The following is a 13,183-nucleotide window of genomic DNA, read 5'->3' on the forward strand; positions in this document are numbered from 1 at the left end:
ATGGCTCAAATATACTGTTAAAACCCATTCCAAAATGAACACAATAGTAGAGCTCACCATTCAGGGGTAGTCCTCAAGAAATCCCAACTTCATTTGGAATACAAACAAATGGTATTATCTAGTAGGAACTGTGAAAGACTAATGGCAGGACAGAAGTCATAGGGGGGCGTCAAACTCACATCCAAGCTTGGGACACATGATTTATTCCACACTATCATCAAGCTTGTATTACATGTACAATTAACTCCGACTAAGGAAACACCTCAATAAGGGACCTTAGACCAAATATGGGGGTTATCTTATAGTGCCTGAAACCAGCCTCCAAGAAGAGCCTTTCCCACTCTTTCTCATTTCTTTCTCTTCCATTTACCAGTGTCATCATCATCATGTCCATCAGTAGCTTTGTTTCTGTTATGTCATCTTCATCTTTCTTTTCATTTATCACTACGTCTATGATGATAACCTTTCCTCCCTCTTCTTCGCTTCGAATTGCTTCTCTGCATTTCTTCAGTATCTTCAGGCAATCTTCATCACTCCAATCATGCAGGACACACTGTCAATCATTCATTTTTTTTTTTCCCACCAGAAATCAGAAAGCATAATAAAGAACAAAAAAAACATGTAGAAATTTTAAATGGCAAATCTGAAAAGTAAAAGAAATTAACAGGTCGAACAATTTGATCAAAGACAAAAACAAATCAACACTTAAGGGGAGAAATGAATACCTTAAGTAGAATGGCATCGGCAGAAGGGACGGACTGAAACATATCACCTCCAACATACTCCAAGTTCCTACTCTCTGGTAAGTTAGCAACAACGTGGGGAAGGTCAAAAACTGTGCATTTCAATTGAGGGAAGGCCTCCGAAATGATCCTGGCAAGAAGACCTGTCCCACCTCCCAGATCTACCAATGAACTCAACCCCTCAAAAACTGGCTTCAACTCTCTAAAATTAACCACACTCATCATTTGAGAGTCACTGGCCATTCCTTCATTGAAAAGATTGAAAATTTCAGGGTTATGGCTCCCATGGTCCCAAAAGCTCACCCCATGTGCGGTCTCAAAGGCTGTCAGGTCATCCCCTCTCAACCAGTCTCCAAAGAAATGCCAAGGAGTTACCAATGCTGGATGAAGCACGGTCAAAACGAAGGGTGATAAGTTGGAAGTTGGGTTGTCTTTGAAGAGGAGCCTAGAAGAAGGTGTGAGAATATAGCCTTCTTCTTCCTCATGTTCATGAACTTTTGCTATAGCAAAGAAGCCAGAATGCACCAGCAAACGCATGAGCCGGTGCACACAACTGGCTTTTGTGGGGGGGATATGAAGCGCGGAGACCAACTGGGGAAGAGTCGTGGGGTGGGCATGGTTGTGGATTATGTCAGGAATGCCTAGCTGAACTGCACATTTAAGTGCCATGGAATTCATGAAGCTACAAATATGTTTATACATATGAGATTGAGCTTGAAACAACTCACCTGCTCCCTCTCCATGAATAAGATCCATGGATAATGCACTTAACCTTCCTCCTCTAATCATAAAACACTCCTGGCCTGTGTTTTTTATATACAGGATGATTGATTGATGACGAACAATCAATCATTGGAAATGGCTAGACCGATGGAAGTGTTAACTTTTTTCTAATAATGTCTCAATCATATATAATTATATTTGTGTAAATATTATTTAAGAGTACTAGGTGAATCAATTAATTAGACATCCAAAAGTCTTATGTATGGAAGACTCAATTATAAATAGGGAGTTAGAAAATTTAATTTATATAAATATAGTGTTACAACTTTTGTAACCCCATTATGAAATTTAATTTGTACATTATGTTTACGAGTAATTGAGGAAAATGAAAAAATGTAAACTATATCATTATATAGATGCATTCAAATTCATAACTTATCATTACCCATTAATTTGTACATAATAGTTGTGAATAACGAATATAACTCTCATATAGTCTTTAATGAGAAAACTAAGAGATGTACAACTTTTATAAGTTAAGGTCTCAATCACACTCTCGTTCTTATGTCCTTTTGTTGTTTTATTTTTTAACAATATATAATATACAAGTGACTCATCTATCATTTGAAAGTAGTAAGTTTAAAACCTTGACAATACAATTCATAAGGTGACTCAGTCTCATTTCAAAAGTGTTATTGGTATCATGAATCAAGGTAAAAATATAATCATTATTTTAGTACTTATATTTATTTTGTTTTATGCATCCAAAATTATTTTTTAAAATAATTATTTCCATATAAATATATTTAAAACTTAATGCTTATTACTTAATAATTTAAATTGGTTTTAAGTTAAATTATACGTAACTTATTAACTTAAAATTTATTACTTAATTATTACATCAAGTATTAAGACTATTTAATAAAATTAACTTAACATTTATTGTAAATCATCAAATTAATATATATATATATATATATACTCATAAATTATAGTTAAGACAAAGAAAGTCGAGTAATAATAAAAGTTGTGAGGTAGTACAAGAGATTGTGAAAATAATTAGGACAAATGAGGATAGAAGGACAAAATAAAAATATGAACTTAAAAATAAATTAATTATTTTTACTTATTACTTAAAGTTAATTTTAACTTTAACTCGTACCATTAATTTATTTTACCACACATATTTAATTTACTTAATAACTTAAATTAAGTAATTAAGTCACTTTAATTATTAAGTTGGTTTGCCGAATACCCACTTAAAGTTATTTTCAATTTTAAGTATTAAATTAAAATAGTTAACTTATTCTTAATTTCAAATTCTTTTTGTTTCACTTGCCCACATAAGCGAAAATATATTTTAAAATTATAATTCTACATTCATGACTCATTTTTTATAATAAATATCTTATATATTATAATAATTTAAATATAAATAAATTTATTACTTAAAATTAATGAAAATAAAGATGAGTTAAAATCAATGAAGATAAATTTTAGTTAAAATTAATAAAAGTAAATGCTTAATACTATCTTATATTATTTTATGATATTTTTTCTTTTTCTAGAATAAGCAATTTTTTTCTGTTTCTAGAACAAGCAATTTTTTTCCATTTTTACCCGGTATTTTGATTAATCAAAATTCTTTGGAAAAAAATGAAAAAAATGAAAAAAAAAACTTTTTTTTTTCTTTATAACTTAAAGCCTAAAGGCATGTGTGACAGACAATCATGATATATGCCCATCATGATGCATATCCATCATGTGTGACAGACAAACTGAACTTTCCATCAACTTTATTTAGATTATAATTGGAAGTTAATTATTACAATGTGGTAGCATGTTACAGGCATTCCAGGGCTATTAGACTTTATACCATGATTTTAAAACTATATACTTTAGTGGGTTTTTTAATTAACAATCTTCCGTGTAACATTTTCTTTTCTCAAGTTTCCAAAGGGGTGTTCCCAAACATGGCCGCCCGCCCAGTTTTCAAACATCACATCTGCTTTTGAAGAGGAAGGAATTCTCAAGTGGGGTGTGGCATCGTAATGATGATGATTTGAGAGCGTTTGAAGATGTGTGCTGGGATGGGGACCCTCCCATCCCTCTTTTGCTTTTTTGCCTTCTTTCTCTCATGTATGTTTGTGAATATGTGCTCATTCCACGTTTTAATTTTTAGGGCATCCTCCCTCTCCTATGGCCTTTTCCAGTTTTTTGCAGCCTCCCCCTCCCTCTACGTAAAGTGTATTATTGGCCAATGTTTGCCATGATCCTTAGGCTTTAATACCATCATTCTGAGGTACTCGACCTTTTTCTAAAAATAAAATAAAAATTAAAACTTTGTATTTTGAGTAAAGGAGAATTACACAAAGGTAATTATGAATCCAACTAGAGAATTTATGAAACAAAGGACAAATGGGAAGGTGAAAAATCAAGGCATGGGACTAATTTTGTGAGTAGGTCCAATCAATGATGAAATCCATCTGCATGTGGGTATGTCCAATTAATATGAACAAGAAGTTAGATGCACATTATGCATAATCAACAAAAATGACAAACATTGAACTTCCCACTGCTGTGTGAGATATCAAGCAACTAAAAAGAATATAAGGTAGACAATCAAAATCAGAAAACCAAAGTAGATGAACAACTATATAGCTAGGCTGTTTATGTACTTGGCTACATCACATTTAAAGTGCGTTTTGTAGTGATTTTGGTAAACGTTTCTAACATTTTTAACACTTGAATGATAAAAACTTTCAAGTATTAGAAATATTAAAAGCGCTTCCTAGAATCATTATCAAACGAGCTCTTAATTATTTTATCAACTACATACGGTGTAGCTCTTTTTATTAAAATAATTAAGCCAAATTCTCTTACCATCGTTACAAGCGCATGGGCCACCACCCGTGAGCAAGTGGGCAGTGGGACGGTGTTGAAAAACTTCAATTAGAATCTAGAGTCTTTGATTGAACTTGTTAGGAGTGGTTCGATGACGCGCTTGTCAGCTGGTCCTGCAAAATTCTAACAGAATTGGAAGCATTAAACACGCTCCACCGCAATGGAAGGCTTCACCAATGAATGCTCCGGCTCTCCTGATTCCCTCAGTGCCTCAGGCTTCGGCCAGCCCTGGTTTTTGCTTCACCAAGGTTCCAGCTACACGTCTTTTCCACCAAATGAGTCTAGGCCAGATTCAAACGCAACACGTCTTTGATTCTTCTCTTTCTTTTGCACGTTTCTTAAATAAGTAGTCCTAGGTCGTTGCTGTACATAAGCTATTAAATGTTATGATTCAAGTGAGGTCATAGAGAACCGATAAAAATGTTTTCTAAGTTGATTAATCATATGCCACGACTTGCTTGCACCACTCATTCAGTACGTACATGCACAATGGGTCATGCCTTATGAAACAATACCAAAGCTATGGCACTTAGCAATCTATTGGAAAAATAATAATAATAAAGAAATAAGATCCCCTGATAGCTTAAGTGATTTGATGACGATATAATCAACCATTCCTCTTTACTCATTATACATCTTTCAGTATCCAATCATTGAGTTCATCTTTCATAATCCAGACAAACAAATGATCCATGCCCAGAAAAAATGTGTCTATATGAAAATATTTTCAAAAAACAATTTCATAAAAAAACTTGTTTAAAAACTTAAAATATTCTCAATTTATTTTTTGTATTTGTATAATTATTTTTTAAAACAATCTTAGAAAGCAAGTGAAGAAAACAATTTGTTTCAAGAAAACACTTTGTTTTGAAGATTACTTTTTATTTTAAAAAAAAATTATCAAACATGTCTTGAGTCTCAAAACCAATTTTTTAATTTCAAGGAAAAAATATTTTCAAAAAACAGTTCCAAACTCAAAATATTTGACACAAGAACCCGGAGAAGGCTTGGTCCCAATTTTATGGGACCTTGATCAAATTCAATGGAAACCCCTCTCACCCTTTGTCTTTGATATTATTTAGCTATTCACACAAACTTTTGGATAGGATTTAGGCAGAGCCCAGGGGATGCTAATCTTAAAGACTGCTACCTAATTTCTAGAAGTCTTGCCTGTGTACTGCTGATGACCTGATTATTTCTCTAGAAACCATTTTTCCAGGGCCACCACAGCAACATATTTTAGTGGGGGTTGTGTTCATCATCTAAGTTTGGCCTTTCCAGTAATGGTAACAACTCCAGAAAGGCAAAACTTTTGGAAATGTTTTGCATACCACAAATGTTTGAATAGCATAATTCTATTCCCCTGTTTGGAAATACAGAAAAGAAGGGGAAAAAAAGCCCAAAAATATGCAATAATAAGTCCATTAAATAGTAAAAATGGAACTTATTTGAGCAGCAAAACTGACTTATTTCAAGTACAATGACAAGAAAAATAGGCCCAATTCAAAAGCAATAAAAATAAGAGCAGTAATCATACAGTACTCCTGGGATTGCAATCCAGTAACAAACTCAATCAACCACATCATCTTTAGCCTAAGGATAGACCTCAATAAGCGACAGTACACCAAATCTAGGTGTTATTTTGTAGTGGCTGAAACCAGCTTCCAAGAAGAGCTTTTCCCATTCTTCCTCGCACCTCTCTTTCCCAGCCACCAAAACCATCATCATCATGTCATTGAAGAGCTTTGTCTTGGCCAACTCATGTTCATCTTTCTTGTTACTCAGAACCAAATCTATGATTATCACTTTTCCTCCCTCAGCACTGCTCGGAATCGCTTCTCTGCATCTTTTCAGAATCTTCACACAGTCCTCGTCGCCCCAATTATGCAGAACACTCTGCAAATTAACCAGTCACCATCGCCATCACAAAATTGAAAGTAAAAGTATCTACTCACTTCTACATTGTAGTTAAAAGCAGGGCTAATGGTAGTTCAAGTTTTGGTCCAGTGAACAATTTAACTAACATTTCTATGTACATAGAGTTTTGGCAGTGATTGCTAACAGATTTTATGTTACACTTCATCAAGAAATCGTACCTTAATAAAAATGGCATCTGCAGAAGGGATGGACTGAAACATATCGCCTCCAACATAGTCCAAATTCTCACTCTTTGGTAAGTTAGCAACCACTTGTGGAAGGTCTAACACTGTGCATTTCAAGTGAGGAAACGCTTCACAAATGCCCCTAGCCATTGTCCCAGTGCCGCCTCCCACATCAACTAATGAAGACAGCCCCTCAAAGATTTCCTTGCACTCTCTAATAGCTAAGCTCATCATTCGAGAATCAGTTGCCATAATCTCACCTATTAAACTGAAAAATTCCGGATTTTGGTTCCCATAGTTCCAGAGGTCCATCCCATGGGCAGCCTCAAACGCAGTGAGGCTGCTCCCTTGCAACCAACTCCCCAAGAAATGCCATGGGGTCACTAGAACAGGATCTAGCATTCCTAGAACAATCGGTGCCAAGCTGGTAGCGTTACCTTTAACGAGGAGCCTAGAAGGGGGCGTAAGAACATACCCTTCTTGATTTTCATCAACTTTCTGCATGGCAAAAAAACCAGAGTGCACCAGTAAACGCATGAGCTGGTGCAAGCGGCTGGTCTTCTCTGGGGGAACTTGGATAGCGGAGGCCAACTCAGGAAGAGTAATTGGCTGGTTATGGTTGTGGATTGCGTCCGGTATGCCTAGCTGAACTGCACATTTAAGTGACATGGAATCCATGAAGCTGAATACATGCTTGTAGATGAAAGATTGAGCTTCAAATAATTCACTCCTTCCCTGGCCATTAATGTGATCCATGTTTCTGTTGCTTTCTATCGTCCAGCAGCTTCTGCTTATATAGATGAATTCGCTACCCTACAGCTGATTTTTAGGATAAGATTAATTAAACGACTCCATCTTATTGTACTCGTCAGCCCACTTGACTTGACTTGCTGAAATTATAGACAAAGGTTATCTAGTTCTGATTTAAATCTCCAAGAAGGAATGCCACGTACCATCTTCTCTTGTCCCACAAGAGAAACAACAGGAAAGAAATAACAAAACCTTTGCCACGTCAAGTGAAAAAAAATATATTTAAATTAATAAATTATTGGACAATTGATTGATGACAAAGAGAAGAAGATTAAGGCATACGTATTGGTGATTTACTAGGATGAGAGAAAACAAATAAAGCCAGCAACTTACATGGAACAAGGACAGTCTGGATGGATCTTTTCAAAAACCACCTTTTCTTTTCTGTGTGCTGTGTATTGGAAGACAAGGTGGTTTTGAGTCTCAGGTCATGTTTACAAGTCTCGACGACCAGAGGATTCCGTGATGCTCTTTGTATCTATAAAATTAACAGCCAACGTCTGTATTGGGGTTTGACAAGAGTAAATTGGTCATGTATCAAAAGTAATTCCGGAGAATAATATTTGGGTTGTAATAGTAGTGTTAACCTCTTCTTTCAATCCTTGGGAAGATGGATAGAAGAATTTGAAGGGAGTGAAGGAATTGGAATCCGCCCCTTGCTATTCGAGTGTGATGCAGAGGATGGGTTACCCTGTGTATTGTCAAGAGTCCAAGCTTGTCAGTATTCCTCTCAGCTTGGTGCCTTTTTAATTGGGTGATTGAGACAAAGTTAAGTGTTACCCTTTATCCGTCCCCTCTCAAGGCAAATATGTATCTGGGTTCTCATCCTTTATTTGTATAGAATGGACAAAAATTCTACTCGTGCCTAATTTCATAAAGGCACGTCTAGAGGCAAACGTCTGCTAATGGTTTTCACCCTTTAAAAGGATGATCCCATGGGACAATGACCCGCTGGATGACTATTATCTGGTATTTAGAATCTTCTTCTTTTGCTTCCCTTTTTCCCTTTCCAACTTAAGTGATAACTTGATCATGAGAGGAGGGGGACCGTCGGAGCACTCAAATCTAATATTTCCCTCTATGTGCAAGAAACTCCCAAAGGAGTACGAAGCTACTTAGCGGATGGACTTGTTGTAGTTGTCAGCAGAGTTGAAGAGTGGAAGCTTGAGAAGAAGTGTTGTTGGAAAATTTTGCTCCAGCAATTGGCACCATTTCCTATGAAAATGGCTCCTACTGGGAAGATGAGTCACTTGATGAAAGTGGAGACCATGCATTAGAGGATCGAATTAGAGCAGTTATGGATCAGGTAGAAACGCAGTTATGGATCGAATTAGTGGAGACCATACATTAGATGTCAATGTGTTCCATGGACGAAGGGAACACATTATTATCAGACAATGTTCAAATCTGACTCATTTTAAATATTTTTCTATCTTCTTTTATATTTTACATAATAAAATCAAATATAAAAAAAATTATTTTTCTTAACATTTAGGAATTAAATAAAGCCTAATATATTATTTAAAAATTCATGAGTAATAAGATCATAACCAAAATAAATATTATAACTTTGTGTCTTTTACTAGGAAGCTAATTGGCAAAGAATTAAGAAAGTTTTCAATGGGTATATCACATAAATTTGTGGTCTCTATTATACATAGTGTGATGTGTCATGCTAGTAGAGGTGTCCAAGGCCGAGCCCACTTAAAACTCGTGTTAGGCTAGGCCGGACCAGCCCATGCAAACCAAATAGGTGGCATGACACAACCCATAAGCTCATGGGCTAATTGTATCATTCCGTACTTCGTTGTGTCAAGGGTTGTGTTGTGTCAATGGGTTGTGGCCCATGGACCACTTATTTTATTAAAAATTTTAATTTAATTTTTTAAGTCATTTTTTCTTTAAGTTATTTTCATTATTTAATAAAAATTCTTTTTATTACTTTAAACATCTCTAATAATTATACTTTTTATTTTTTATATTTATATTTATCGAATTTGTAATTATAAAATTTATAGAAATATTAGTTTTTTGTTTTTAAAAATAGTAAAAAAATTATATTTGAATTTATTTTTTTAATCAAAATAACAATAAATTTAAAATAGTGGAATATAAAAGGAAATTAAATATAAAAAAAAAATTCTTTTATTCAATATTTCAACAAATTACATGAAAAAAAAAAGAAAAAAAAAAAGGTATGGGTGGGCCAGCATGATGGCACGACAGGTTGTTTCCTTAGGCCCAACACGACCTATTGCTTCAGGCTATGCTAGTCCAAGCCACTACTACAATTGGATTATGTCGACCCGACCCAGTATTTTAGCATGTCAAGCCACAGGCTTGGGTTGCCCAGCCCATTGGACACCTCTACATACTAGGATGACAACATGGTGGGTTGAGGAATAATACATAAATTTGTGGTATGTTGTATATAGTGCGAGGTGTCATGTAAGGATAGCAATAAGGTAGATTCAAGACGTGTCACCTCCATTCTAACCATCACTAACCTTTTTATTTTTATTTTTTAATGTTTTCTTATAATTAACAAATACTATAAATATTTATAATTCATTTTTAAGAAAAATAATATTTCATTTATATTAAAAAAACAAAAAAAAAGAATAATTAAAATATTTTTTATTTAATATTATATATAATCAAAGCAAAATGGGACCCAATAAAGTCAAACTTAAACTCATTCTAAGTTTTTAAAAATTCATACCTATCTCAAACTCATTTATATTTATACCAAAGTTATTCTATTAGGATAGAAACTTCAAAAACCCTTCCTATTCTCGTTGTGTTTTCCCGTCAATCCATTTGCTAATTTATAGAATTCAATAATTTATAAATTTAAAAGCATTTTGAGAAATATATTATTAAAGAATGAATGATAAATATAAAGGCTGATAATTAATTACCTCATCCCAAATGCCCTGAGGTAATTTCCTCTGATCATTACTCCTAAAAATCGTTACTCTTTGGTTATGCTTCGATTCCAAACTCATAAGAAAAGAAAAAAATATTAAAAAAATGATTTTTCATATTCAATTCTATTATAAAAATATTTAAAAAAAACAAATATAATTAAAATTATTTAAAATTTTATATATTTTAAAAGTATTTAATTTTTATATAATGAAAAAAATAAATAAAATGAGTTTAAAAAATATATATATATATAAATAATTTATTGACTTTGAATATATTTTCCTTTTTTTTTTTTTTTTTAAGTTCTCCAATAGTAATCACAATACAAATTAGAAAAAGCAAGGATAAAGAAGGAAAGATCCCACTCAAGATCATAAACACAAAACCAATCAAGTAGCTCATCACCAGCAGGGTTATATGAACTTCTAAGCTGATCACAACCCCACTTTTGCTAATTGCTGTAAATCTAATGTTGAAAAACTCACCATTCAATGTTCAATACAAGCAACAAATTTTCCCAGCTTGCATGGTTTTTGATCGTCTGCCTGAAAGGAAAAAGCAGTTGCTCCCAGGAGATCAAGAACCCTCCCAGCAGCCCTTTTTCCCCCGACTGCAGAGAGCCCAAAATTTGTGTAGATGGAACATGAATGGGATGAAATTTAAGACAGACACAACCAAGTAACAACTTAATTAATTGGAAACAACCAGTAATTCTGCTGCCCATTTGAAGCCATTCTTCCATTTAGTTGCTGCACATCAAATTGTAGAGTCTGCAACAACGGTGACCATGCTGCAGAGTAACATTGGACTCATATCCCAAGCTCATAATACACAACTGAACTCTCAGTCTAAGGGAACACCTCAATAAGGGACCTTAAACCGAATATGGGGTTTATCTTGTAATGGCTGAAACCAGCCTCCAAGAAAAGCTTTTCCCATTCTTTCTCATTTCTTTCCCTCCCAGTAACCACAGTCATCATCAGTAGGTCAAACAGGAGCTTCGCTTCAGTTATATCATGTTCTTCTTTCTTTTCATTTATCACTATGTCTATGACAATAACCTTTCCTCCCTTCTCTTTGCTTGGAATTGCTTCTCTGCATTTTTTCAGTATCTTCACGCATTCCTCATCACTCAGAGAATGCAAAACCAACTGCCATCATTCGCATTTTTCCATCAGAAAAATGAAAGCAAAATTACATTTTTTTTTCCAACATCACCATACATACACAAGATCTAGCAGATTTTGGTAACAAAAACAAACCATGGAAGAAAATAACTTTTGAACATACGCTCAATTTAAAGAGAGATTGATCGTCTTATGGAGGAGGAAATGCGTACCTTAAGTAGGATGGCATCTGCAGTAGGGACAGACTGAAACATATCGCCTCCAACATACTTCAAGTTCCCACACTCTGGAAAGTTAGAAACGACATGTGGGAGGTCAAATACTGTACATTTCAATTGAGGAAAGGCCTCGGAAATGATCCTGGCAATAAGCCCCTTGCCGCCCCCTACATCAACCAACGAACCCAACCCCTCAAAAACTGGTCTGCAATCTTTAATGACCAAACTCATCATTCGAGAATCACTGGCCATTGCTTCATTGAAAAGGTTGAAAAATTTATGATCATGGCTTCCATAGTCCCAAAAACTCTTCCCATGCGCAGTATCGAATGCTGTGAGGTCATTCCCTCTGAACCAGTCTCCTAGGAAGTGCCAAGGAGTTACCAAGACTGGATCGAGCATTGCCAGAACGAAGGCTGACAAGTTGGGAACATTATTGTTATCCTTGCTGAGGAGTAGCCTAGAAGAAGTTGTGAGAACATACCCTTCATCTTCTTCTTCTTGATTTTCATGAACTTTTGCTGTGGCAAAGAAGCCCGAATGCACCAACACACGCATGAGCCGGTTCACATACCTGGTTTTTGTAGGGGGGAGATGAAGGGCGGAGACCAACTGGGGAAGACTGATGGGATGGTTATGGGTGTGGATTATGTCAGGTATGCCTAGCTCAACTGCACACTTGAGTGCCATGGAATTTATGAAGTTAAAAATATGCTTGTACATATGAGATTGAGCTTGAAACAACTCACTTCCTCCCTCGCCATGAATGAGATCCATCCTCTGCTCACCATAGACCTGTCCTGCAGCTTCCCTTACATAGATGAATAATTATGGAGGACAGCGTGTCGGGCCATTCTTTCATTTTCCACTAACGTGATGTCATGTGCTCATGAATTCTCGGCATCTCTTCTGGAGTTGGCATTTGGAGACAATTATTTCATACTACTAAATTCTTTATTGTTAGTAATGGATAATGGGAGAATGATTACTGGCTGAGGAGGAAGTGGAGTTCAAATAGAACTTCCCAAGCTTCAAAATTTCAAAGGTTACCGTTAGTCTATCCATTATTTATTGCCCCCACCCGTTGACTTTAAAATTCAGCCAGCGTAATGCGCTTAACTTGGAATTTCTACGCTGCTACTGGTAGAGTCTGACCATCTAGAAGACAAAAAAAGTCTTCTTTTTGAAATCCAAGTATCTGTTTACATGAATGCTTGCATCCTTTGTTTCCTCTTGCTGTTTACATGAATGTACCTACTCATCATTTTTAAAAAACATATTTTTAAACAAAGGGTCTATTTGATCATATTTTTTAAAAACATATCATATTTTTTTTTTAAAAACTAGTTATTTGACTAGATTTTTTATTTTTAAGAACACTTTTTCAAAGAACAAAAAATAATAAAATTATTTGGATATAAATTAATTTTAGTTGTTTTTAAAAATAATTTTTCTATTTTGATTTTGTAAATTCAATTTATATAATATTAACAAATTTAATTCATGTTTTATTAAAAATAATAAATAGTTTTATAATTAAAAATAAATAAATTTTAATAAAATATGAATCCTAAATATTCTTTTATTAAAAATGATACTATTTTAGTCCATAATATAAAATAAGA

At 34.5% G+C, this 13,183-nt stretch overlaps 3 protein-coding genes across 3 annotated transcripts; all 3 read right to left on the reverse strand.

Moving 5' to 3' along the window:
* Positions 1–250: 250 nt before the first annotated feature.
* OMT2.2 (O-methyltransferase) lies at positions 251–1,499 on the reverse strand. The gene is given in 2 exon segments (NM_001281035.1): positions 251–553; positions 726–1,499. Coding segments are annotated over 2 exon segments (1,077 nt in total).
* A 4,277-nt stretch (positions 1,500–5,776) lies between these two features.
* On the reverse strand, positions 5,777–7,328 carry LOC100243529 (trans-resveratrol di-O-methyltransferase). Its single transcript, XM_002278091.4, has 2 exons — positions 6,467–7,328; positions 5,777–6,266 (listed from the first exon to the last, which is right to left on the reverse strand). The coding sequence occupies exons 1-2, from the start codon at positions 7,226–7,228 to the stop codon at positions 5,964–5,966; spliced, it is 1,065 nt and encodes a 354-aa protein (XP_002278127.1). The 5' UTR covers positions 7,229–7,328; the 3' UTR covers positions 5,777–5,963.
* A 3,317-nt stretch (positions 7,329–10,645) lies between these two features.
* LOC100248671 (trans-resveratrol di-O-methyltransferase-like) lies at positions 10,646–12,498 on the reverse strand. Its single transcript, XM_002278056.4, has 2 exons — positions 11,553–12,498; positions 10,646–11,364 (listed from the first exon to the last, which is right to left on the reverse strand). Exons 1-2 carry the CDS (start codon positions 12,333–12,335, stop codon positions 11,062–11,064), a joined length of 1,086 nt encoding a protein of 361 aa, XP_002278092.1. The 5' UTR covers positions 12,336–12,498; the 3' UTR covers positions 10,646–11,061.
* Between the last annotated feature and the right edge of the window lie 685 nt (positions 12,499–13,183).

This window comes from Vitis vinifera, chromosome 10, assembly GCF_030704535.1.
Source record: "Vitis vinifera cultivar Pinot Noir 40024 chromosome 10, ASM3070453v1".
Classification (NCBI taxonomy): domain Eukaryota; kingdom Viridiplantae; phylum Streptophyta; class Magnoliopsida; order Vitales; family Vitaceae; genus Vitis; species Vitis vinifera.